Raw genomic sequence first — 22084 nt, 5'->3', positions numbered from 1 at the left:
CTGCTGCTGTCAAACGTTGAATGGACTTACCTTGCGTTAAGTTGATCTTTCTCTACACCCTAGCTATGACTGTAACACTGCAAAGTGCACACTCTCACTTCCTTCTCTATGAACGGTATGTTTTGTCTGTATAGCGCGCAAGAAGCAATACTTTTCACTGTACGTTAATACATGTGACAATAATAAATCAAATCAAATCAAAATCATTCTTCGATCAATATGTCTACAGCAGTCCCAATGAGTGTTGCAACATTTCAAGAGAGTCCCATTGGGTCCTACAGACGCCAACAGTTTCTGTAGTGTAATGGTGGTTGCATTCGCCTCACACACGGAAAATCCCTCGTTCAAAACCATGCCGAAATATGATTAAAATTTGTTCATTAAGGGTGAGGGAAGTTTACATGATTGAAATTTGTTGCTGAACATTATCCGAAACTCAATATTAAAGCCATGTTATCTTTGCTCTGACCTCGGCCTCAAAATCTTTCAGCAAAATCAGAGATCTTGTATTTTTATGACGCAATGAGAGGAAATAGATGCTGCTGTTTTGACACCGTGGACATATCAGCAACTCATTCAGTCCACAACAGAATTTAATGGCTTTGTTGATGCAGACTAACAAAGTGAATCATCATCTGAACCATGTCGAATAGTATTGTGTGCTCAAAAAGGCAGACACAAGTGAAACTGTAACTGAACGAGAGGAAATGACGCACATTACGCGGAACCATTATTTAACATCGTTCTTCAGAGGAAACAAATAGGGAAAACCACTCAGACAGTTGAGGAAATCGAGAATCAGTGCGGATCTACTGGACTTTCCTGCAGCTGAACGGGATTTAGACACCTGAGTGTTTCACACACAGAATAAAGAGGGATCAAGTATAACTAACAAGTCATTCTTAAATCTATTCCCTTGAAAGATATTTGATTTTGTTTAAAAGCTGATAGTGGTCAATCTCAATTAAGCACCGTGACATGTGACTCGATTCATGTTTGCAATTCAATATTGTCTACTTCGGAGATATTTCATTCAGAATGAGGAGATATGTAATTAATAATAATATATTAATATTAAACATTGAACAACGAACAAATACTGGGTAGAACTGGTTGAAATTATTCGAAGGAAGATGAGAATGATGCATTAATGATTGAGCAGAAATCATTGCTTCCTTCGATATTTGCCGGACGACCGCTTTTAAAGGTTGAAGTTCAAGATAAGTTGAGAAATCAGGTTGAAAGAAACTGTTTTTGTCTTGTATTGAGTGACATGGGCTCTCAGTCGAACCATTCAAACCTGCGGCAACACAATGGTGTTGAACATTGTGGCCAGGCCAATTGGCGGCGCTATACTATCAGTTGTTTCTGTAGTGTAGTGGTTATCACGTTCGCCTCACACGCGAAAGGTCCCCGGTTCGAAACCGGGCAGAAACATTAATTATAGTTCTTCATTTCGCGTGAGGGAAGTTTTGCATGGTCGTTGTTGCTGAACATTATCCGATTCTCCATGTTGTAACCATGTTATCTTTGCTCTGAACTCGGCCACAAATGCTTTCAGCAAAATCAGAAATGCTGTGTTTTAAGACGCAATGAGGAAATAAATGTGTGTATTTTGACACTGTGCGCATATTAGCAACTTGTTCAGTCCATAACAGAATATAATGGTTTTACAAGTGCAGATTAACATAGTTAATCATCATCTGAAACATGTGTCATAGTCGTGTGTGCTCATAAAGACAGACACAAGTGAAACTGTAACTGAACGAGAGGAAATGGCGCACATTTCCTGGAAGCATATTTTTAAAATTGTTCTTCATTATAAAGAAATGGGGAAAAATCACTCAGGGAGATGAGTAAATCGAAACTCAGTGTAGATCTGCTGGACTTTTCTATAGATGAACGGGATTTAGGCGCCAGAATGTTTCACATGCAGAATAAAGAGGGATCAAGTATAACTAGCAAATCATTATTAAATCTTTTCCCTTTTAGGATGTTTGATATTGTTTAAAAGCTGACTGTCTCAAATAAGCACCATGGAATGTGTATTACCCAGTAACTCGATTTCTTTTATTGGTCAGTAATGTTTGCAATGCAATGTTGCATATTCCCGAGATATTCAACTCAGAATGAAGATGTATGTATTAAATACATGGATTCATACTTAATATTGAATAACGAAACAAATATTGAGTAACTCGCCAACGTTTCGAGTTTGGATGACCCTTCATCAGAGCTAAGGGCAAAGAAAATCAGACAAGATTTATATTATGAGGGTGGAAGGGGGGGGGGGTGCTGTAATTGGACAAGGGGAATGAAAAGGAGAATGCAGAAGGCTGAGAGAGGTGTGAAAAATGTTAATCAGAATGGTAGAGCAGAGGTACAGATGGTTTGCCCTGAATGGAGAGGGGGGTTGGTGGGGGAGAGGATGGGGGGGTTGGTGGGGGGGAGGAGGGGGGTTGGTGGGGCGGAGGGGGGGGAGGGGGCGGGTGTGGGCGAGAAGGAGAGCAGGGATGAAGAAGTTGAAAAATGGAAGTGAGAAAGAAATATGATAAAATGGATGAATGAGATGAAAAGAAGAAACAAAATAAAATACAATAAATGGAAATGGGGTGAAGCTGGAGGGGAGAATCATGCTCTGAAGTTGTTGAACTCAATGTTCAGTCTGGAAGGCTGTAAAGTGCCCAATCGGAAGATGAGGTTCTGTTCCTCCAATTTGCATTGGGGTTCACTAGAACATTGCAAAAGGCCAAGGACGGACATGTGGTCAGGAGAGCAGGGTGGTGTGTTGAAGTGGCAAGTGACAGGAAGGTCTGGGTCCTGCTTGCGGACGCACTGAAGGTTTTCAACAAAGTGGTCACCCAATTTGTGTTTGGTCTCTCTGATGTAGAGTAGACTGCATTGGGAGCAGTGAATTGAATAGACCAGATTGAAGAAGGTGCATGTGAAGCGCTGCCTCACTTGAAAGGGGTGTTTAGAACCCGGGAAGTGAATAGGGAGGAGCTAAAGCGGCAGGTGTTGCACCTTCTACGATGGCATGGGAAGGTGCCATGGGTAGAGGATAGGATGTTGGTTGGATGGAGGCATGAACCAGGGTATCCCAGAGAGAACGATCCTTGTGGAATGCTGGGAAGTGGGCGGGGGGCTGAGGGGAAGATGTGTTGGGTAGTGGCATCATGCTGGAATTGGCAGCAATGGCAGCGGATGATCCTTTGAATGCGGAGGCTGGTTGGGTGAAAAGTGAAGACAAGGGGAACCCTGTCCTGGTTCTGAGAGGGAGGGGAGGGAATGAGAGCAGTGGCTCGGGGGATGGGTGGACAGGGGCAAGAGCCCTGTCAACAACGTTGGGTGGAAAACCACAACTGGTGAAGAAGAAAGACATATCTGCAATGCTATTTAGGAAAGTGGTAAGATCAGAGCAGATGCAGCGGAGACGAAAGAATGAAGAGAATGGGATGGAGTCGTTTCAGGATGTGGGTGTGAAGAGCTGCAGTCACGATAGTTGTTGGAGTTGGTGGGCTTGTAATAGATACTGGTGGATAGTGTAACCATGAGAACCTGCGGCAACACAGCAGAGTTGAACCTTGCAGACAGGTCGATTGGCTGCACCTAACTGCTGGTAGTTTCTGTAGTGTAGTGGTTATCATGTTTGCCTAACGCGTAAGAAGTCTCTGGTTCAAAACCAGACAGAAACTTTATCATTTCAGGAAGTATGCATGATTTTGGTTATTTGCTGAACATTATCCAATTCTCAATGTTGTCGCCATGTTATCTTTGTTTTGACCTCGGTCTCAAATGCTTTCAGGAAAATCAGAAATGCTGCATTTTAAGATGTCATTGCAGGAAAGAAATGTTTGTATTTTGACACCGTGCATATATTAGCAACTTGTTCAATCCATGAAACATGTCTAATCGTAGTGTGTGCTCATAAAGACAGACACAAGTGATACTGTAACTGAACTAGAGGAAGTGGTGCACATTGCACAGAAACATCTTTTTAAAATCGTTTTCATAATAATATAGGGAAAACCATTCATGCTGTTGAGGGAATCGAGGCTCACTGCAGATCTACTGGACTTTCCGATAGATGAATGGGATTTAGGCGCCAGCATATTTCACACCCAGAATAAACTAACTGATCATTCTTAAATCTCTTCCCATTAAACATATTTGATTTTGTTGATAAACTGACTGTGGTCAATCTCAAATAAGCATGGGGTGTGCATTAACCAGTGACTCGATCTGTTTTGTTGGCCAGTCATAGTTGCAATTCAATGCTGCATATGTCAGAGATATTCAATTCAGAATGAGGACTTGCAGAATAAATAAATGTATTGATGTTAAATGTTGAATAATGAACAGGGGTTCATTATCAGTTTTTGTTTCAGATTCCAGCATCCACAGATTTTTGCTTTTATTTATTCGCTCTGACTTGAACCTCAAAATTTATTCAGAGCGATCGGAAATACTGAATTTTCATGAGAAGAAAAAGATGATGTGTGGGAGGAAACAGGAGCACCTGGAGAACGTGCGGACTCCACACAGTCACCCCAAGCCGAGAAACAAACCTGAGTCCCTGGTGCTGTAATGGCTGTCCACAGAGAGAATGTGGACAACCTGTGGTGATCCATTGTTGGTTGCCACCAGGAGTGCTGAGCCATGGTATGGCCAGTACTATGAGTCTGTAGATATGTTACTGTTGGGGTTAGGGTTGGGCTGTTCTACCTGTTAATATAGTCCTATGGTACACCCCAGTTGGCTCCGCCTCCTGGGAGAGGTATAAAGGTCACTGCTCTGCCTGGTGACCCTGTAGTCTGAGATTGTATATTGTATATAGTAGCTCTGTTATTGTTGGCAATAAAAGCCTTTATTTCCCGAGTACATCTTGCCTCCCGTGTGATATATCGCGCATCACAACCATTAGCAGTATTTTCCCCTGGTTTCATTCCCTCACCCTGCAGTATAAATATCTTCCACTTTCTATGTCTTTTTGCTTTGACAAAGGGTCATCTGGACTCAATATTGCAAATATCTCTGACATTAAGTGATGTCCATCGGGGCAAACGTGCTCCATTTGGCCAGAAGGTGAAGAGTCGGAACAGATGTGCCCCGAACAAAGATGACGACGATGTGGGGGCGGGGCTTTGGGCGGTGCACGCAGGGCGGTGCACGCAGAACGCTGAGGCGTTTGGGATCGCACATGCGCATTGCAGCGGGAGTGTTTTGTTGACGGAAGCGTGCGGCTTCTTCTCTTGATCTGAATCAGATTTGAAAGCGGGGGGCGGTTAACGGTCGGCGGCGTTGTCATGGCGGCAGGGGCGGGGCTTGTCCACGGCGCGCGCTGGCACAAGTGGACCCTCGAGCTTAACTTGAGCGGCAGCAGCAGGTGCGGAGGCCGCGCGGGAAGCCGGGGGCTCGAGTAGGAGGCAAGCCGGGTCAGCCCGTCTCTCCTGAGGGGAGGCCATCGCACACTGACCCGGGGATGTGGCACCAACCCAAAACTTCCCAACCCCGGGTTTTTCACGCCTCTTTTACCCCTCACCGAGCTCCTCAGCACAAAGCAGCCCCTCAAATCCCCCAGAAATCACTCAGACCCCACTTGGCATCTTTTCCCCAGGTCATGACCCTGAGATGCCCTTTTGGTTTCGGCCCCTCCACCTGATCAGGTGCCAACTGCGGTGGTGGTTGGAGGAACGATTGCTCGTTTCCAGGGCCGGGTGCTGAACTGGATCTCTCTCAATGTCCCGCAGTGTTTGTTTTCAAGATACAATTTGGTACATCTGGTGATTTGTCACTTTGTCCCTAAATGGAGGGCAAGCGGATTGGCACCCTGATTATCAATTGACACTAATCCACTTCTGCATCTCTCCATTCCCCTGGCAGTTCAATGGACACAACGGCAGTGTGTGTCCGAGGTTTGCCCAAGCTTTAGTTCATGCTGGCACTATTGCCACCACGTTGGGGTTCTCAACAGAGAGACTCCCTCTTTAAATAAGGTCTTGAAAGGGTGACCAATTTGTGTTTTCTGTTTCTCACAGGAGCCGTGATCAACAGTGTGGCCAGAGAGACTCCATGTACCCAGTCGCATATTCAGACAAACAGCTGCCAGACATCTGTGTCCAAGAAACAGACCGGATCCTGGTTGAGAAAGTAAGTTGGATTTGAATGTGTCTTTAGTGTGTGACTGACAACGCCCCTGGTTTGTCCACGGTGGTGAAGTACCTTGGTGAACCACAGCAGCCTGTGTGATAAAGGGTTAATCATCATGCTTACTTCAAGGCCTGGGTATAAGATCAGTATATGGCCTCCCCTAACCGGCCCCCTTTATTGATACCCTGCTCACTTTCTGTTTTTAGCGCTGCTGGGACATCGCCTTGGGCCCATTGAAACAGCTGCCCATGAATCTGTTCATCATATACATGGCTGGCAACACCATCTCCATCCTCCCTATCATGATGGTGTGCATGATGGCCTGGAGACCTATACAGGCCTTGATGTCCATGTCTGCAAGTGAGTATTGTATCGAATCTGCAGCTCAGAAACAGCTCTGAACCGGCATCACTTGAATGTAGCTTAGAATAGAGTTCTGGGAGTTGGGTAATTAAGGGAGTTAGAGAAGAAAGGGAAAGAGGTGCTGTTTTGCTTTCTAACTTTCTCAGCCGTCAGGAAGTGATCTTACTCTTCTACAGGAGAAGAAGCTAGATTTTTGGTGAGGATCTGCTAAGTGACTACGGTTTATTCTATTCTTAAGGATTAAAATAGTACAGCAACTGGTGGTAAGGTTAATAAAATACTTAAAAACTAAAATACTTGAAAACAAAAATAAAATATGTAATTAGGTAAAATAATTAAACAGTTTATTTGCACACATTAAAGATGTGTCACAGCTGCAGCATGTGGGAGCTCCTGGCTGTCAGTTTGATCCAGGGCAACCATGTCTGCAGTAAGTGAAGTTCAAGCAGCTCTGGTTCAGAGTTTATGAGCTGGAGGCTGAACTACAGACACTGCAATGCATCAGGGAGGGGGAAAGTTACCTGGATTCTTTGTATCAGGCAGCAGTCACACCTCTTGGCCCAGGGTCTGCTGATTTGGTCAGTGGTCAGGAACAGGAGAGTGAGGCAGATAAGGGAACTCACAGACAGGAGCCTTAGCCTTTAACATTGTCCAGCCAGTTTGAGGTATTTTCAGCTTGTTTGGATGAATGGGAGCTGCAGGATGGATGAACCAATTACCCATGGCACTGTGGTACAGGAAGCCATTCTAGTGAGGGGAGCAAAAAGGAATGCAGTGATAATGGGGGACAGTATAGTCAGAGGGATTGGCACATTCTCTGCAGCAAAGAATGTGAATCAAGGCAGCTGTGGTGCCTGTCTGGGGCCGGGGTTCAGGACATCTGATCAGGGCTGGAGAGGAACTTTCAGTGGGGAGGGGAAGGTTCCAGTTGTCGTCGTCAATGTAGGTATAAACAACAGAGATAAAGAAGGAGGTTTTCAGTGTCGATATGAGGACCTAAGCACTAAATTAAGAAGCAGAACCTCAATGGTTATAATCTCTGAATTATTACCTGAGCCACATGCTAATAGGTATAGGACAGATCAGATCGGAGGGATGAATGCGTGACTGAAAGGCTGCGTTAAAGTTTATTTATTAGTGTCACAAGTAGGCTTACGTTAACACTGCAATGAAGTTACTGTGAGAATCCCCGAGTCGCCACACTCCAGTACATGTTCGGGTACACTGAGGGAGAATTTAGCGTGGCCAGTGCACCTAACCAGCACGTCTTTCAGACTGGGAGAAAACCGGAGCACCCGGAGAAAACCCACACAGATACAGGGTGAACGTGCAAACTCTGCACAGATAGTGACCCAAGGGGTGGCACAGTGGTTAGCACTGCTGCCTCACAGCGGCAGGGACCCAGGTTCAATTCCAGCCTCGAGTGACCGTGTGTGTGGAGTTTTCATGTTCTCTGTCTGTCTGCGTGGTTTTCCTCCGGGTCCTCCGGTTTCCTCCCACAGTTCAAAGATGTGCGGGTTAAATTGATTGGCTATGGTTCGTTGTCCCATAGTGTCAGGGGGACTAACAGAGTAAATACGTTGTGTTACAGGGATAGGGCTGGGGTGGGATTATGGTCGGTGCAGAAGCGATGGGCTGAATGGCCTCCTTCTGAATTGTAGGGATTCTAAGCCAGTATAGAACCGAGTCCCTGGTGTTGTGCGGCAGCAGTACTAACCACTGTGCCGCCCTAACTGGTGTGGGAGGTGGGTTCTGGTTCATGGGACACTGACATCAGTACTGGGTAAAGTGGGATCTGTGCCATTGGGACAGTCAACACCTGAACTGTGCTGGGGCCGGTGTTCTTGCGAACCCCATGATGAGGAAAATAGAGACGGTTTTAAACTAAATAGTGGACAAGGAATCAAATTTGGGGCAAGGAATCAAATTTATATGAATGACTGGATGAAGGGATGTTTGGCAAATTTGCCGATGACACACAGATAGATGGAAAGTAAGTTGTGAAGCGGACATACAGAGAGTACAGAAAGATAGAAAGGTTAAGTGAGTGGGGAAATATCTGGTAAATGGAGTAGAATGTGGGCAAATTTGAAATTGTCCATTTCGGCAGGAAGAATGAAAAAGAAGCATTTTGTCTAAATTTTGAGAGATTGCAGAGCTCAGAGATTCAGAGAGATCGAGTCATAGAGGTTTACAGCATGGAAACAGGCCCTTCGACCCAACTTGTCCATGCCGCCCTTCCTTTTTTAAAATCCCGAACCTAATCCCAATTGCCCGCATTTGGCCCATATCTCTCTAAACCCATCGTACCCACGTAACTATCTAAATGCTTTTTTAAAGACAAAATTGTACTTGCCTCTGCTACTACCTCTGGCAGCTTGTTCCAGACATTCACCATCCTCTGTGTGAAAAAATTGCCTCTCTGGACACTTTTGTATCTCTCCCCTCTCACCTTAAACCTATGCCCTCTAGTTTTAGACTCCCCTACCTTTGGGAAAAGATATTGACTGTCCAGTTGATCTGTGCCCCCTCATTATTTTATAGACCTCTATAAGATCACACCTCAGCCTCCTACGCTCCAAAGAAAAACGTCCCAGTCTATCTATCCTCTCCTTTTAACTCAATCCATCAAGTCCCGGTAGCATCCTGGTAAATCTTTTCTGCACTCTTTCTAGTTTAATAATATCCTTTCTATAATAGGGTGACCAGAACTGCACACAGTATTGCAAGTGTGGCCTTACCAATGTCTTGTACAACTTCAACAAGACATTCGAACTCCTGTATTCAATGTTCTGACCAATGAAACCAAGCATGCCGAATGCCTTCTTCACCACTCTGTCCACCTGTGACTCCACTTTCAAGGAGCTATGAACATGTGCCCCTAGATCTCTTTGTTCTGTAACTCTCCCCAACGCCCTACCATTAACTGAGTAAGTCCTGCCCTGGTTCAATCTACCAAAATGCATCACCTCGCATTTGTCTAAATTAAATTCCATCTGCCATTCGTCAGCCCACTGGCCCAATTGATCAAGATCTGGGTGTCTGAGTGCATAAATCACAAAAGGCTAATATGCAGGTACAGCAAGTAATTAGGAAAACTAATAGAATGTTATCATTCATTGTGATGGGAATTAAATACAGAACTAGGGAGGTTATGCTTCAGTTGTACAGGTCACTAGTGAGACCACATCTGGAGTACTGTGTGCAGTATTGGTCACCTTATTTAAGGAAGTGTGCAAGTATGCTGGAGACAGTTCAGAGACGGTTTACCAGACGCTGATACCTAAAATGGATGTGTTGTGTTATGAGGAAAGGTTCTCACATGTTCCTGAACTTCCTGCTTTTCCATTCTCGCTCTCATTCTTTAGGGTCCTGGGGAATTCGAATCAGCACCGGCTGCAGCGTCTCATCTACTTCATCGGCAACCTGCTGGGGTTGGCCCTGGCCATCTACAAGTGCCAGGCAATGGGGCTGCTGCCCACACACGCCTCTGACTGGCTGGCATTCATCCAGCCGCCCCAGGTGAGATCCGCACTCTGTATGTGAGGGGGAGCCAGGAAAATAGGAAGAGGAAACCATTCAGGGCTGTGGAGCCTGAGAGGTTGAGTAGATTGGGCCCAATTCTTTTTATTCATTCGTGGGATATGGGCACCACTGGCTGGTCAGCATTTATTGTCCATCCCTCGTTGCTCTTGGAGGGCAGTTGAGAGTCAACCACAGGAAATCTGCCGCCCTTACCTGGTCTGGCCTACATGTGACTCCAGAGCTACAGCAACGTGGTTGACTCTCAACAGCCCTCGGGCAACTAGGAATGGGCAATAAATGCTGGCCAGTCAGAGACGGCCATATCCCACAATTGAACAAAAACAAATGAGGGATGGGGGAAGAGTGCAGGGAAAGTGGGGATGTCTTTGGGAATTGAGAGATAGGAGGAAGAGTGTGGGGAAAGTGGAGATATCTTTGGGAATTGAGGCATGGGGAGGAGTGCGGGGAAAGTGGGGATATCTTTGGGAATTGAAGAATGGGGAGGAGTGCGGGGAAAGTGGGGATATCTTTGGGAATTATGGGATGAGGGAAGACTGCAGGGAAAGTGGGGATATCTTTGGGAATTGAGGAGTGTGGGGAAAGTGGGGATATCTTTGGGAATTGAGGCATGGGGAGGAGTGCGGGGAAAGTGGAGGTGAGGTTGATGATGAATAGTGGAGCAGGCTCAACAGAAGCTATTCCCACTCTGATTCTTACCACCTTCTCCTTTCACACAGAGAGTGGAGAACACAGGCGGGGGCCTGGTCCTGTGATGGTCCCACTCTCCTGTCGCTCACTGAGACACGGCCCGAGGACGATCGACACCGGACACAACCTGCCGTCTGGCTAACCTGAGACCAGGCTTTCTGTAGGTAACATGCCCTCCCATCACTGCCCCCCACACACACACAGAGATAGACACTGGCCCGTGTACCTGTGACCGATGTGGAATGGCCGGAGATATTGACAGCAGGGACTGTGTATTTTTTCACTGGGGATTCAGTTGTTTATCATGTTGACCCCCTTTGCTGAGCCTCGGATAAGGGACCTGTTGGGGTTGACGATGGGACTGGAGGTTCCTGGATCAGTCATTCCCAGCTTATCCTGGTGCCTCTCATTCTCTCTCTCACCCAGGTCAGAAGGTCACAGGTTTGTGTAACCTGTTCCTGAGATTCGAGCTGCTGTAACAGGTTCTCCCAGGGGTCCCTCAAACCGTCTCTGAAATTAAGTTCCCTGGCTGTGTGTTGCATTGTGCCTTGTGGGATCTTGCTGTGCAGTCACCATCTCTTCCCACAGAACGGCAGGAGGGAACATCGAAAGGAGGGAATGATTTAGCTCCTGTGCTTGTTCTGGGCTGTTCCAGAGCGCTCTGAATCAACACAGCAGCTTCCTGTTTCCCAAACACAGTCACTGCTGTTCACCTGGGAAACCCGGCAGGCACTGCACACAGCAGATCCCACAAACTGTCAGATAACCACCAAATGTTAGGCTGTTTGAAGGATAAAGATCGACCCTCGGAAACCAGCGGGAGCTCTCCTTCGCTCCATCCAGTAATTGTCGTGGGATTTTACTATCCACCTGACACAGCAGTGAGTGAGGAGGGGGGGAGCTTGGTTTCACTTCCTCCGCACTGACAGCTGGAGGCAGGTGATTGACAGTGTAGTGTGTGCAGCTGTCTGTGTGCCCACCTGGGCAGCATGGTGGCACAGTGGTTAGCACTGCTGCCTCACAGCGCCAGGGCCCTGGGTTCGATTCCAGCCTTGGATAAATCATAGAATCCCGACAGTGCAGAAAGAGACCAATCGGCCCACCGAGCCTGCACCAACAACATCCCCACCCAGGCCCTATCCCCATAACCCCACGTATTTACACTGATCATATCCCCGACACTAAGGGGCAATTTAGCACGGCCAATCCACCTCAATCACACGTCTTTGGAGTGTGGGTGGAAACCGGAGCAACTGGAGGAAACTCTCAGAGACACGGGGAGAATGCACCAATTTCACACAACCTGAGGCTTGATTTGAACTCAGGTCCCTGGTGCTGTGAGGCAGCAGTGCTCCCCATTGTGCCGCCCCTGTGTCTGTGTGGAGTTTGCATGTTCTCCCCGTGTCTGCATGGGTTTCCTCCGGAGGCTCTGGTTTCCTCCCAAACTTCAATATGTGCTGGTTAGGTGGATTGACCATGCTAAATTGCTGCTTTATGTCACAAAATATGTAGATCAGAGTGATTAGTGGGGTAAATATATGGGGTTACGGGAATAGGGCCCGGGTAAGATGCTCTGTCAGAGAGTCAGTGCAGACTCAAAGGGCTGAATGGTCTCTTCTGCCCTGTAGGAATTCTACGACTTTGTCTGTGAGCAGGCACGCTTGTGTCTATGAGTGAGTGTGTGTCTATGTGGGTGTACACGCATTTCAGTTCATGTGTGTGTGTGTGTACCTGTGTGCGAGCACATACACGTTTGGTGTGTGCGTGCGTGTGTTCACTTTATTTAATGATTGTGTTTGAGTCGTTCCTCTTTGTGTGTGTTTGTGGGGGGAGGGGGGTGCGGGGAGGTGGTCACTAATCCGTCCCCTCCCCATTCTGAGACCACACCCGAAGCAGGAGTGAACGGAAGAGGCCGGAGGCGAATCGATAACCTCGAGGTGAGTGAGGAAACAGTCAGTGTGAGTTTGATGCTGCTGTGAAGAATGTGCAATGTCTTTTCACTGATTCTGTAACTGTGGAAATAAAGAGTTTCAGCAAAATGGGATAAAAGCAAATTACTGCAGATACTGGAATCTGAAACCAAAAGAGAAAAGGGTTTGACAAAGGGTCATCAACGTCAGCTCTTTTCTCTCCTGACAGATGCTGCCAGACCTGCTGAGATTTTCCAGCGTTTTCTCGATTGGTTTCAGCAAAACGGGGCCTCCATGAAATGACAGGAGACAAAACCGAGACTCAGATTTCACTGACTCCACCAGCTTAAAGCTCTCTTGTTCCACTTTAAACTCTGCAACACTCTCACCTTTTCTCTCCCACAATATTCAGGCTTCAGTAACCTGAGCTGGTGGTTAAATAACCGTTCCCTATTTGCTGACTCATTTCACCATCACTCCTGTTCTTCCAGCGCAATCCTGATCCCCACTTCCACTGCTGAAGAACACTAACAGACATCCCTCCCTCCGTGTTCGAGTCTTCAATGTTCACCTTTTCAGTTGGGTAGGGTTTCAATTGAGAATCATAACACATCCCATTTCCATCTCCTCGTGGTGTCTGGGCCAGATCAGGTGAATTTTCCACTAAAAGGTCTGTTTAATCCTTCTCCCCAAACTCCAGCATCTACAAGGCACAACTCTTGTGTCTAATTGAATAAGCTCCAATTTTCTGAATTAGTGCAGCTCCAACAACTCAGGAAGCTCAACACCATCCAAGACAAAGCAGCTTGATTGGCAATCCTTCTACAAACATCTACTCCCTCCAACATTGACTCACATGGCAGCTGGAGGTGTACCACCTACAAGATGCACTGCAAGCACTCACCAAGGCTTCTTTGACAGCATCTTGCAAACCCGCAACCTCGAGCACCTTGGAGAAGGGCAGCAAATGCATGGGAACATCATCACCTGCACGTTCCCCTCCAAGTCACTCACCATCTATACTCAGAGATTGATCACAATGTGAAATTCACTGCCACAGGAACTAGCTGGACAACTCATCATTTAAAAAGAAAATGTGATGAGTACGTGAGGGAAAGGAGATTAGAAAGATGAGCTGAAAGGCTGAAATGAGGGAGATGGAATGGGAGGTGTCTTGTATGAAATATAAACACCAGCACAGACTAGTTAAACCGAACAATGTCTTTCTGGTCTGGATATTCATAGAATCCCTATAGTGTCGAAGGAGGCCATTCGGCCCATTGAGTCTGCACCCACCACAATCCCACCCAGGCCCTTTCCCCATAACCTCGTGCATTTACCCTAGCTAGCCCCCCTGACACTCAGGGCAATTTAGCATGGCCAATCCACCTAACCCACACACCTTTGGACTGTGGAAGGAAACCGGAGCAAACCCATGCAGACACGGGGAGAATGTGCAAACTCCACACAGACAGTGACCCAAGCCGGGATTCGAACCTGGGACCCTGGCACTGTGAGTCAGCAGCGCTAACCACTGTGTCACCATGTCGCCCAAGAATGAGAGAATTCTCTGTGATTCAATGTAATCTCTGACCGGTTCTTGATCAGTAAGTTCCACCATTTGCACTGCACCGGTCAGAGTATAACCTGATGCTGAGTAATCACACTGAGATTCTGTCATGTGTAAAATTACAAATTACAACATTGTCATTGAAATTGGTGCACAGAAATTTTCATCAATCAGATCCACTCTCAAAAATGTTCTCCCAAACAACGCACTCTCTCAGATCTTTTCAGCAAGGATCCACTTCCAGGATTTCAATCTCTCCTTTCACTATTCTTCTGCCTCAGATTATCACATGCACTCAAGCTTCCACACAATCTCTCAGGTACCCAGCCATATCAACAGAACACCACTGTTTCACAGGTGGTACCAAAGTCCCAACCTTCGGATTACTTCAGAGTCTGGCTTTTTGCCAGCCAACTTCACCATGTGTGTTGCCTTTAACTGGAAGCCTCTCTCTCCCCCTTTCTTTAATTTCAGGGAACAGTATCTTGTTCAGATTCCCTTTGACTTCAGCTTTCCTCAGACTTTTTTCATTCCCTGGTTTCTAGAACTATCTGTTCTTCAACTTCTGGGACTTTCTTTCTTGCCCTTACTCCATTGTTCTGCCTAATGGTTCTGGCAGTTTCCTCTTCAGCTAACTCAAAAATTATTTCTGACCCAAAATGGCCACTGGTTGCCAAGTCTTTCCTTACCTAGTCTTTCCTTATGTGTGTTTTCACATTGTAAACTCTCTGAACACAATACAGGCACAGTTTGAAATGAAACCAAAACCCCATACATGCAAACACCTTTATTTAACATTAATCTATGAAAGTTTTAACCCTTCTGTACACAGAAACACCGAATTAAACTCACTTAAATGTATATCTTATTTCTAATATCCAACAATAAAAATATAGGTTACTAAATCGACTGCTTGACAGAGAGAAACTAAAGAAAGATGAGTTTAGGGTTGGGCAAATTGTTAGACACAGTTTGACCCAATGGAAGCGAGGGAAACAGCAGAGGCAGCTGATCAGACTGTCTCAATCTTAGTGACAAAGGAGCTCCATGAGCTCCTCAGACTTGCTGTTGTCGGTGAGGATGGAGGAGAGAGGGAGAACCCTTCAAAAGGAACTAAAACAGAAAATGCCGGGACGGTAGGTTTTGTCTGCAAAGCGCACAATAAACAATACTTTTCACTGTATCCCAATCCATGCAACAATAATAAATCAAACAAAAAATCAGATCAAAATAAGATACTGCAGATACTGGAAATCGAATCTCAAAACTGAGTGGATCTCTTCTCAAACTCAGAGCAGGTGAATAGCCTCTCCCCAGTGTGAACTCGCTGGTGTACAGGGAGTTGGAATGATTCCCTGAACCCTGTCTCACAGTAAAAGCAGCTGAATGGTCTCTCATCAATGTGAACACGTTGATGAGACATCAGTTCTCTACAGCTTTTATAGCAGTTCTCACAGTCTGGGCATTTAAAAGGTCTCTCCCCAGAGTGAAGCGGGGGTGGTTGGAGGGTAGATTATGGAGTGAATCCCTTCCAAAAGTGTCCTGGACCAGAACCCATAAATTATGTTAGGAAGCCAGATTAGATCCAAACAAATTTTTCTATTTTGGCATAAATGTGAGGATCGGATGCTTCACTCCAGGAGTAATTCCACTGACAAATTAGGAATCTTTCATGGTAAAACAAACTTTATTTAACAACAGCTTAAATATAATTCCAAAAAATGAAGCAGCTTAACTATTAACAGTTGAACAATATTTAAAAGTGAAAGGAAACAACTTTAATTTCTAATTTAGCACAATTTCAGTTCCAAATATGCAACATTCCTCAGAGATGTAGATCCCACTTCAATTACAGTTAGAAACCATAAATATACTTGCTATAATGAGTATAGACTGTCCTGAAGTTTCAGAGAGAAGACAAATCTTAGAGCAGCTTGTAGAAACCCTCCATCTTCAAACAGCCCCCGGTGCTTCCAGCTCTGACAGGTAACTGAAACTCTCCTCACAGTCTGCACATTTTCATGGTTTCTCCCTAATTTTAAATCCAATTACAATAGTTAGTTGTGAATTCGCTGGTGCGTCAGAAGATTCAACGAGGTAACGTATCCCTTCCCACACTGCAAGCAGGTGAATGGCCTCTCCCCAGTGTGAACCCGCTGATGTATTGCTAGTTTAGACGACTGATTGAATCCCTTCTCACACACAGAGCAGGTGAATGGTCTCTCCTCTGTGTGGATTCGCTGGTGTATTGCTAGGTTGGATGAGTGATTGAATCCTTTCCCGCACACAGAGCAGATGAATGGTTTCTCCCCAGTGTGAACTCGCTGGTGTGTCAGCAGAGTTGATGACCGACTGAATCCTTTCCCACACACAGAGCAGGTGAATGGCCTCTCCCCAGTGTGAATTCGCTGGTGTGTGAACAAGGTGGCTGACTGAGCAAATCCCTTTCCACACTGGGAACAGGTGAATGGCCTCTCCCCAGTGTGAACTCGCTGGTGTTTCAACAAAGTAGATGAGTCAGCAAATCCTTTCCCACACTGGGAGCAAGTGAATGGCCTCTCCTGAGTGTGAGTTCGCTGGTGTATCAGCAGAGTGGATGAGTGAGAAAATCCCTTCCCACATTCAGAGCAGGTGAACGGTTTCTCCCCGGTATGAACTCGCTGGTGTGTTGCTAGATTGGATGACTGATTGAATCCCTTCCCACATTGGGAGCAGGTAAACGGCCTCTCCTCAGCATGAGTCCTCTGGTGTATATGTAAGCTGGATAACTGAGTGAATCCCTTCCCACACTGAGAGCAGATGAATGGCCTCTCCCCAGTGTGACTGCGTCGATGAGTTTCCAGCAGGGATGGGTAATTGAATTCCTTCCCACAATCCTCACACTTCCATGCCATCTCCCTGTTGTGACTGCAATTATGTTCCCAAAGGCCAGATGATTGGTTGAAGTCTTGTCCACAAACAGAACATATGTACAGTTTCTCTCCACTGTGAACGGTGCTTTTTTCTTCCAATTTCAAAATACAATGATATTCAGGTTACAATAAATTGGCCGACTCATCAGGTTCTGATATCATGTTTTGTTTCAGTTTCTCAACTGCAAATCTTCTTCTTGTAAAACCCTGTGAAATTGATTTAAAACAGAAAAAAGTGAGTGAGAAAGAACCCACCACAAAAACACAAAGGTGGGTTGTGTAATTGAGCTGAATGAATCTGCTAATTTGTGGGGCTGCCGTGAGGAAAGGGTAACCAAGAAAGCTGCTGGATTGTCATACAAACCCAACTGGTTCACTGATATCCTTCAGGGAATGAAACCTGCCACACAGCCTGGGTCTACATAAGACTCTTTCGGCACTTTGGAAGGAGATAGAGAGAAGTAGGAGTGGCCGTGGTGAAGGCAAGGGATTTTATACATCTACAACTTGACAAGAACTTTGACAGAATCTCACAAACCCTCAACTCCACCAACGAGAAGGACCGAGATAGCAGATGGGTATAAACACCATCACCTCAGAGTTCCCCCAACTCACACACCATCCTGACTTATCTGACTTCCAGTACTAAACAAACAGAAATTTCTTTCATATAAATACTGGGAAGACTGAACCCACTGTCTTCAGTCCCCTCTCCAAACTCCACTCGCTTGCCAACAACTCTATCCCTCTTCCTGGCAACATGTCAAAGAACATGTTGTTTGTCATCTATATCAATGATCTGGATGATAATGTTGTAAATTGGATCAGCAAGTTTGCTGATGATACAAAGATTGGAGGTGTCGTGGACAGTGAGGAAGGTTTTCAAAGCTTGCAGAGGGATTTGGACCAACTAGAAAAATGGGCTGAAAAATGGCAAATGGAATTTAACGCAGACAAGTGTGAGATATTGCACTTTGGAAGGACAAACCAAAGTAGAACGTACAGGGTAAATGGTAGGACTCTGAAGAGTGCAGTTGAACAGAGGGATCTGGGAATACAGGTACAGAATTTCCTAAAAGTGACATCACAGGTGGATAGGGTCGTAAAGAGTGCCTTTGGTACATTGGCCTTTATAAATCGGAGTATCGAGTATAAAAGTTGGAGTGTTATGGTAAGGTTATATAAGGCATTGGTGAGGCCAAATTTGGAGTATTGTGTACAGTTTTGGTCATCGAGTTACAGGAAGGATATAAATAAGGTTGAAAGAGTGCAGAGAAGTTTCACAAGGATGTTGCCGGGACTTGAGAAGCTGAGTTACAGAGAGAGATTGAATAGGTTGGGACTTTATTCCCTGGAGCGTAGAAGATTGAGGGGAGATTTGATAGAGGTGTATAAGATTTTGATGGGTATAGATAGAGTGAATGCAAGCAAGCTTTTTCCACTGAGGCGAGGGGAGAAAAAGACCAGAGGGCATGGGTTAAGGATGAAAGGAGAAAAGTTTAAAGGGAATATTAGGGGGGGCTTCTTCATGCAGAGAGTGGTGGGAGTGTGGAATGAGCTGCCGGATAAAGTGGTAAATGTGGGGTCACTTTTAACATTTAAGAAAAACTTGGACGGGTTCATGGGTGAGAGGGGTGTGGAGGGATATGGTCCAAGTGCAGGTCAGTGGGACGAGGCAAAAAATGGTTCGGCACAGACTAGAAGGGCCAAAAGGCTTGTTTCTGAGCTGTAATTTTCTATGGTTCTAACAAAGAACAATACAGCACAGGAACAGGCCCTTCGGCCCTCCAAGCCTGTGCCGCTCCCTGGTCCAAACTAGACCATTCTTTTGTATCCCTCCATTCCCACTCCGTTCATATGACTATCTAGATAAGTCTTAAACGTTCCCAGTGTGTCTGCCTCCACCACCTTGCCTGGCCAGATATCCTTCTGATATCTGTGTTGAACCTCCCCCCCTTCACCTTGAACCTATGACCCCTCGTGAACGTCACCACCGACCTGGGGAAAAGCTTCTCACCGTTCACCCTATCTATGCCTTTCATAATTTTATACACCTCTATTAAGTCTCCCCTCATCCTCCGTCTTTCCAGGGAGAACAACCCCAGTTTACCCAATCTCTCCACATAACTAAGCCCCTCCATACAAGGCAACATCCTGGTAAACCTCCTCTGTACTCTCTCCAAAGCCTCCACGTCCTTCTGATAGTGTGGCGACCAGAACTGGATGCAGTATTCCAAATGTGGTCGAAGCAACATTCTATACATCTGCAACATCAGACCCCAACTTTTATACTCTATGCCCCGTCCTATAAAGGCAAGCATGCCATATGCCTTCTTCACCACCTTCTCCACCTGTGACGTCACCTTCAAGGATCTGTGGACTTGCACACCCAGGTCCCTCTGCGTATCTACACCCTTTATGGTTCTGCCATTTATCGTATAGCTTCTCCCTACATTATTTCTACCAAAATGCATCACTTCGCATTCATCAGGATTGAACTCCATCTGCCATTTCTTTGCCCAAATTTCCAGCCTATCTATATCCTTCTGTAGCTTCTGACAATGCTCCTCTAAGGAGCGGCATGGTAGCACAGTGGTTAGCACTGCTGCTTCACAGCTCTAGGGTCCTGGGTTCGATTCCCGGCTCGGGTCACTGTCTGTGTGGAGTTTGCACATTCTCCTCGTGTCTGCGTGGGTTTCCTCCGGGTGCTCCGGTTTCCTCCCACAGTCCAACGGTGTGCGGGTTAGGTTGATTGGCCAGGTTAAAAATTGCCCCTTAGAGTCCTGAGATGCGTAGGTTAGCGGGTAAATATGTGGGGGTAGGGCCTGGGTAGGATTGTGGTCGGTGCAGACTTGATGGGCCGAATGGCCTCCTTCTGCACTGTAGGGTTTCTATGATTCCTCACTATCTGTAAGTCCTGCCAATTTTGTGTCGTCCGCAAACTTACTGATCACCCCAGTTGCACCTTCTTCCAGATCGTTTATATAAATCACAAACATGTCTGACCTGAAACAGGCTGTTCACAACCCTGGTGAAATATTTCACCCCAAGATGAGCTTCCAGCCACACATCCACATCATCATCACTATTTCCACCTCAGTAACATCACCCGACTCCACCCCAGTCTCAGCTCATCTGGAATTCTCATCCATTCCATTGTGATGTGAAACTCATGGGAATGGGAGTACAGAGAGGGAATGGGACTGACTGAATTGCTCCACAGAGGGTTGGCATGGATTTGAGTTGCCAAATGGATTCCTTCTATGTTGGAATGTCTCCATCAGTGGAAATAGGCAATGTTGACACAGTGCCTTTTATATGTCAAGACAAGAAATAGGGAATCATAAATAACACAGCACGTACCATATAACTACATTAAACATATCTCTGTCCCAGTGAATTTACTGTTCATTTAAACAGTCTTCTCCGCCTTTAATTGTGAACATTAGGTAAGAGGTTATCTTGTTAGATAAATAAATGTGACAACCTGAGGGAGCCAAAAGATGTCAATATCTGAGAGAGAGAAAGAAAAAGATACCTGGGTCTCGTCCTGCTCCTAATTCCGATGTTCGTCTGTAATAGTTCCAGTCTGCAGCCTCCCTGAATTCACTTCCTCTCCCTTCAGTTGCTGCGAGTCCCCAATTTCCCCCAGAATGAGAAAAGAAATGGAAAGGGGGAAACATTGATTTCCTCCCTGATGTTGTCCAGAGGAGGAAGTTTCACTCTGAAGCTCATTGGACAACTTCCGCATTGTGATGTCAATGGAGGCCTGCCTATATCAGCCAATAGGAATCAGTCTGCACCGCAGTGACATCCTCGGGTTCCAGTGCGCAGGCCCGGGCGAGCGGACACGGGAGCCCCGCCCCCACCCATTGTTCCCCTCCCTCTGCACCTCCTCGAGCCAAGGTTTCCGGGCAACCGGCTGGCGGCTCCGGCCAGAGCGAGAAGCCGCTCGGTGATCTCCCCCTCCCCCCTCTCTCTACGGCGGCTGCTGCTCCAAAAAGAGATCGAGAGCGACCGCTGGCGGCAGCCGCACTGCGCCTGCTCCGGACAGCTCGGCTGAGCAGCGCTCTGTGCGCCTGCTCCGGCCAGCTCGGCTCAGCAGCGCTCTCTGCGCCTGCGTGCTGGGCTGCCAGCTTCCCATCATTTTCTTCCAAGTCCCGCAGTTTGATTTGAAACAGAACAGCTTCTGTTTGTAGCTTCACCACAGACTCCAACTTCACACACAGACTCAAACTTCACCACAGACTCAAACTTCACACACAGACTCAAACTTCACACACAGACTCAAACTTCACCACAGACTCAAACTTCACACACAGACTCAAACTTCACCACAGACTCAAACTTCACACACAGATTCAAACTTCACACACAGACTCAAACTTCACACACAGACTCAAACTTCACCACAGACTCAAACTTCACACACAGACTCAAACTTCACCACAGACTCAAACTTCACACACAGACTCAAACTTCACCACAGACTCAAACTTCACCACAGACTCAAACTTCACCACAGACTCAAACTTCACCACAGACTCAAACTTCACACACAGACTCAAACTTCACCACAGACTCAAACTTCACACACAGACTCAAACTTCATCCTCTATAGAACATAGAACATAGAACATTACAGCGCAGAACAGGCCCTTCGGCCCACGATGTTGCACCGACCAGTTAAAAAAAAACTGTGACCCTCCAACCTAAACCAATTTCTTTTCGTCTGGACAACAGCTGTGAGTAAAACACTTTCTTTCTCCCCCTGGGAATTACAGAGAGTTGTGGGACTCTGTAACTGGAATTAGAGCCAAATATACTGAGGGGGAAATGTTTGTGATTTTGTGAAACCTGTTTTTATTGTCTGAGCTTTTTAAAGTGTAATTTATCTTGTGCATTCAAATAGTGTTTCTCTCTTTGCATGATTTAGTGATGCTGGT

The 22084-nt window shown here is 46.1% G+C and overlaps 4 protein-coding genes and 1 non-coding gene across 5 annotated transcripts in view; 4 read left to right on the top strand and 1 right to left on the bottom strand.

Moving 5' to 3' along the window:
- LOC144484979 (uncharacterized) overlaps positions 1-22084 on the top strand; it is a 565458-nt gene that overhangs the window by 251204 nt on the left and 292170 nt on the right. The window lies entirely within an intron of this gene.
- trnav-cac (transfer RNA valine (anticodon CAC)) lies at positions 1365-1437 on the top strand. The gene has a single exon. It is a non-coding gene; the product is annotated as a tRNA-Val (tRNA).
- On the top strand, positions 5203-11527 carry LOC144485003 (ER membrane protein complex subunit 4-like). The gene is made up of 5 exons (XM_078203330.1): positions 5203-5386; positions 6039-6150; positions 6357-6510; positions 9882-10035; positions 10776-11527. The coding sequence occupies exons 1-5, from the start codon at positions 5307-5309 to the stop codon at positions 10891-10893; spliced, it is 618 nt and encodes a 205-aa protein (XP_078059456.1). The 5' UTR covers positions 5203-5306; the 3' UTR covers positions 10894-11527.
- Positions 15895-20816, bottom strand: LOC144484996 (uncharacterized). Its single transcript, XM_078203319.1, has 2 exons — positions 20677-20816; positions 15895-17345 (listed from the first exon to the last, which is right to left on the bottom strand). Exon 2 carries the CDS (start codon positions 17118-17120, stop codon positions 16284-16286), a length of 837 nt encoding a protein of 278 aa, XP_078059445.1. The 5' UTR covers positions 17121-17345; positions 20677-20816; the 3' UTR covers positions 15895-16283.
- LOC144484985 (uncharacterized) overlaps positions 20317-22084 on the top strand; it is an 82148-nt gene continuing 80380 nt past the window's right edge. The window contains exon 1 of the mRNA XM_078203311.1: positions 20317-20322. Within this exon, the coding sequence (XP_078059437.1) occupies positions 20317-20322 (6 nt within the window). The remainder of the gene's footprint in view (positions 20323-22084) is intronic.

The sequence above is a fragment of the Mustelus asterias genome, unplaced genomic scaffold, assembly GCF_964213995.1.
Source record: "Mustelus asterias unplaced genomic scaffold, sMusAst1.hap1.1 HAP1_SCAFFOLD_150, whole genome shotgun sequence".
NCBI classification, from domain to species: Eukaryota; Metazoa; Chordata; class Chondrichthyes; order Carcharhiniformes; family Triakidae; genus Mustelus; species Mustelus asterias.
The sequence above is the reverse complement of the archived record's forward strand: the minus strand, read 5'-3'. Positions and strand labels throughout refer to the sequence as shown.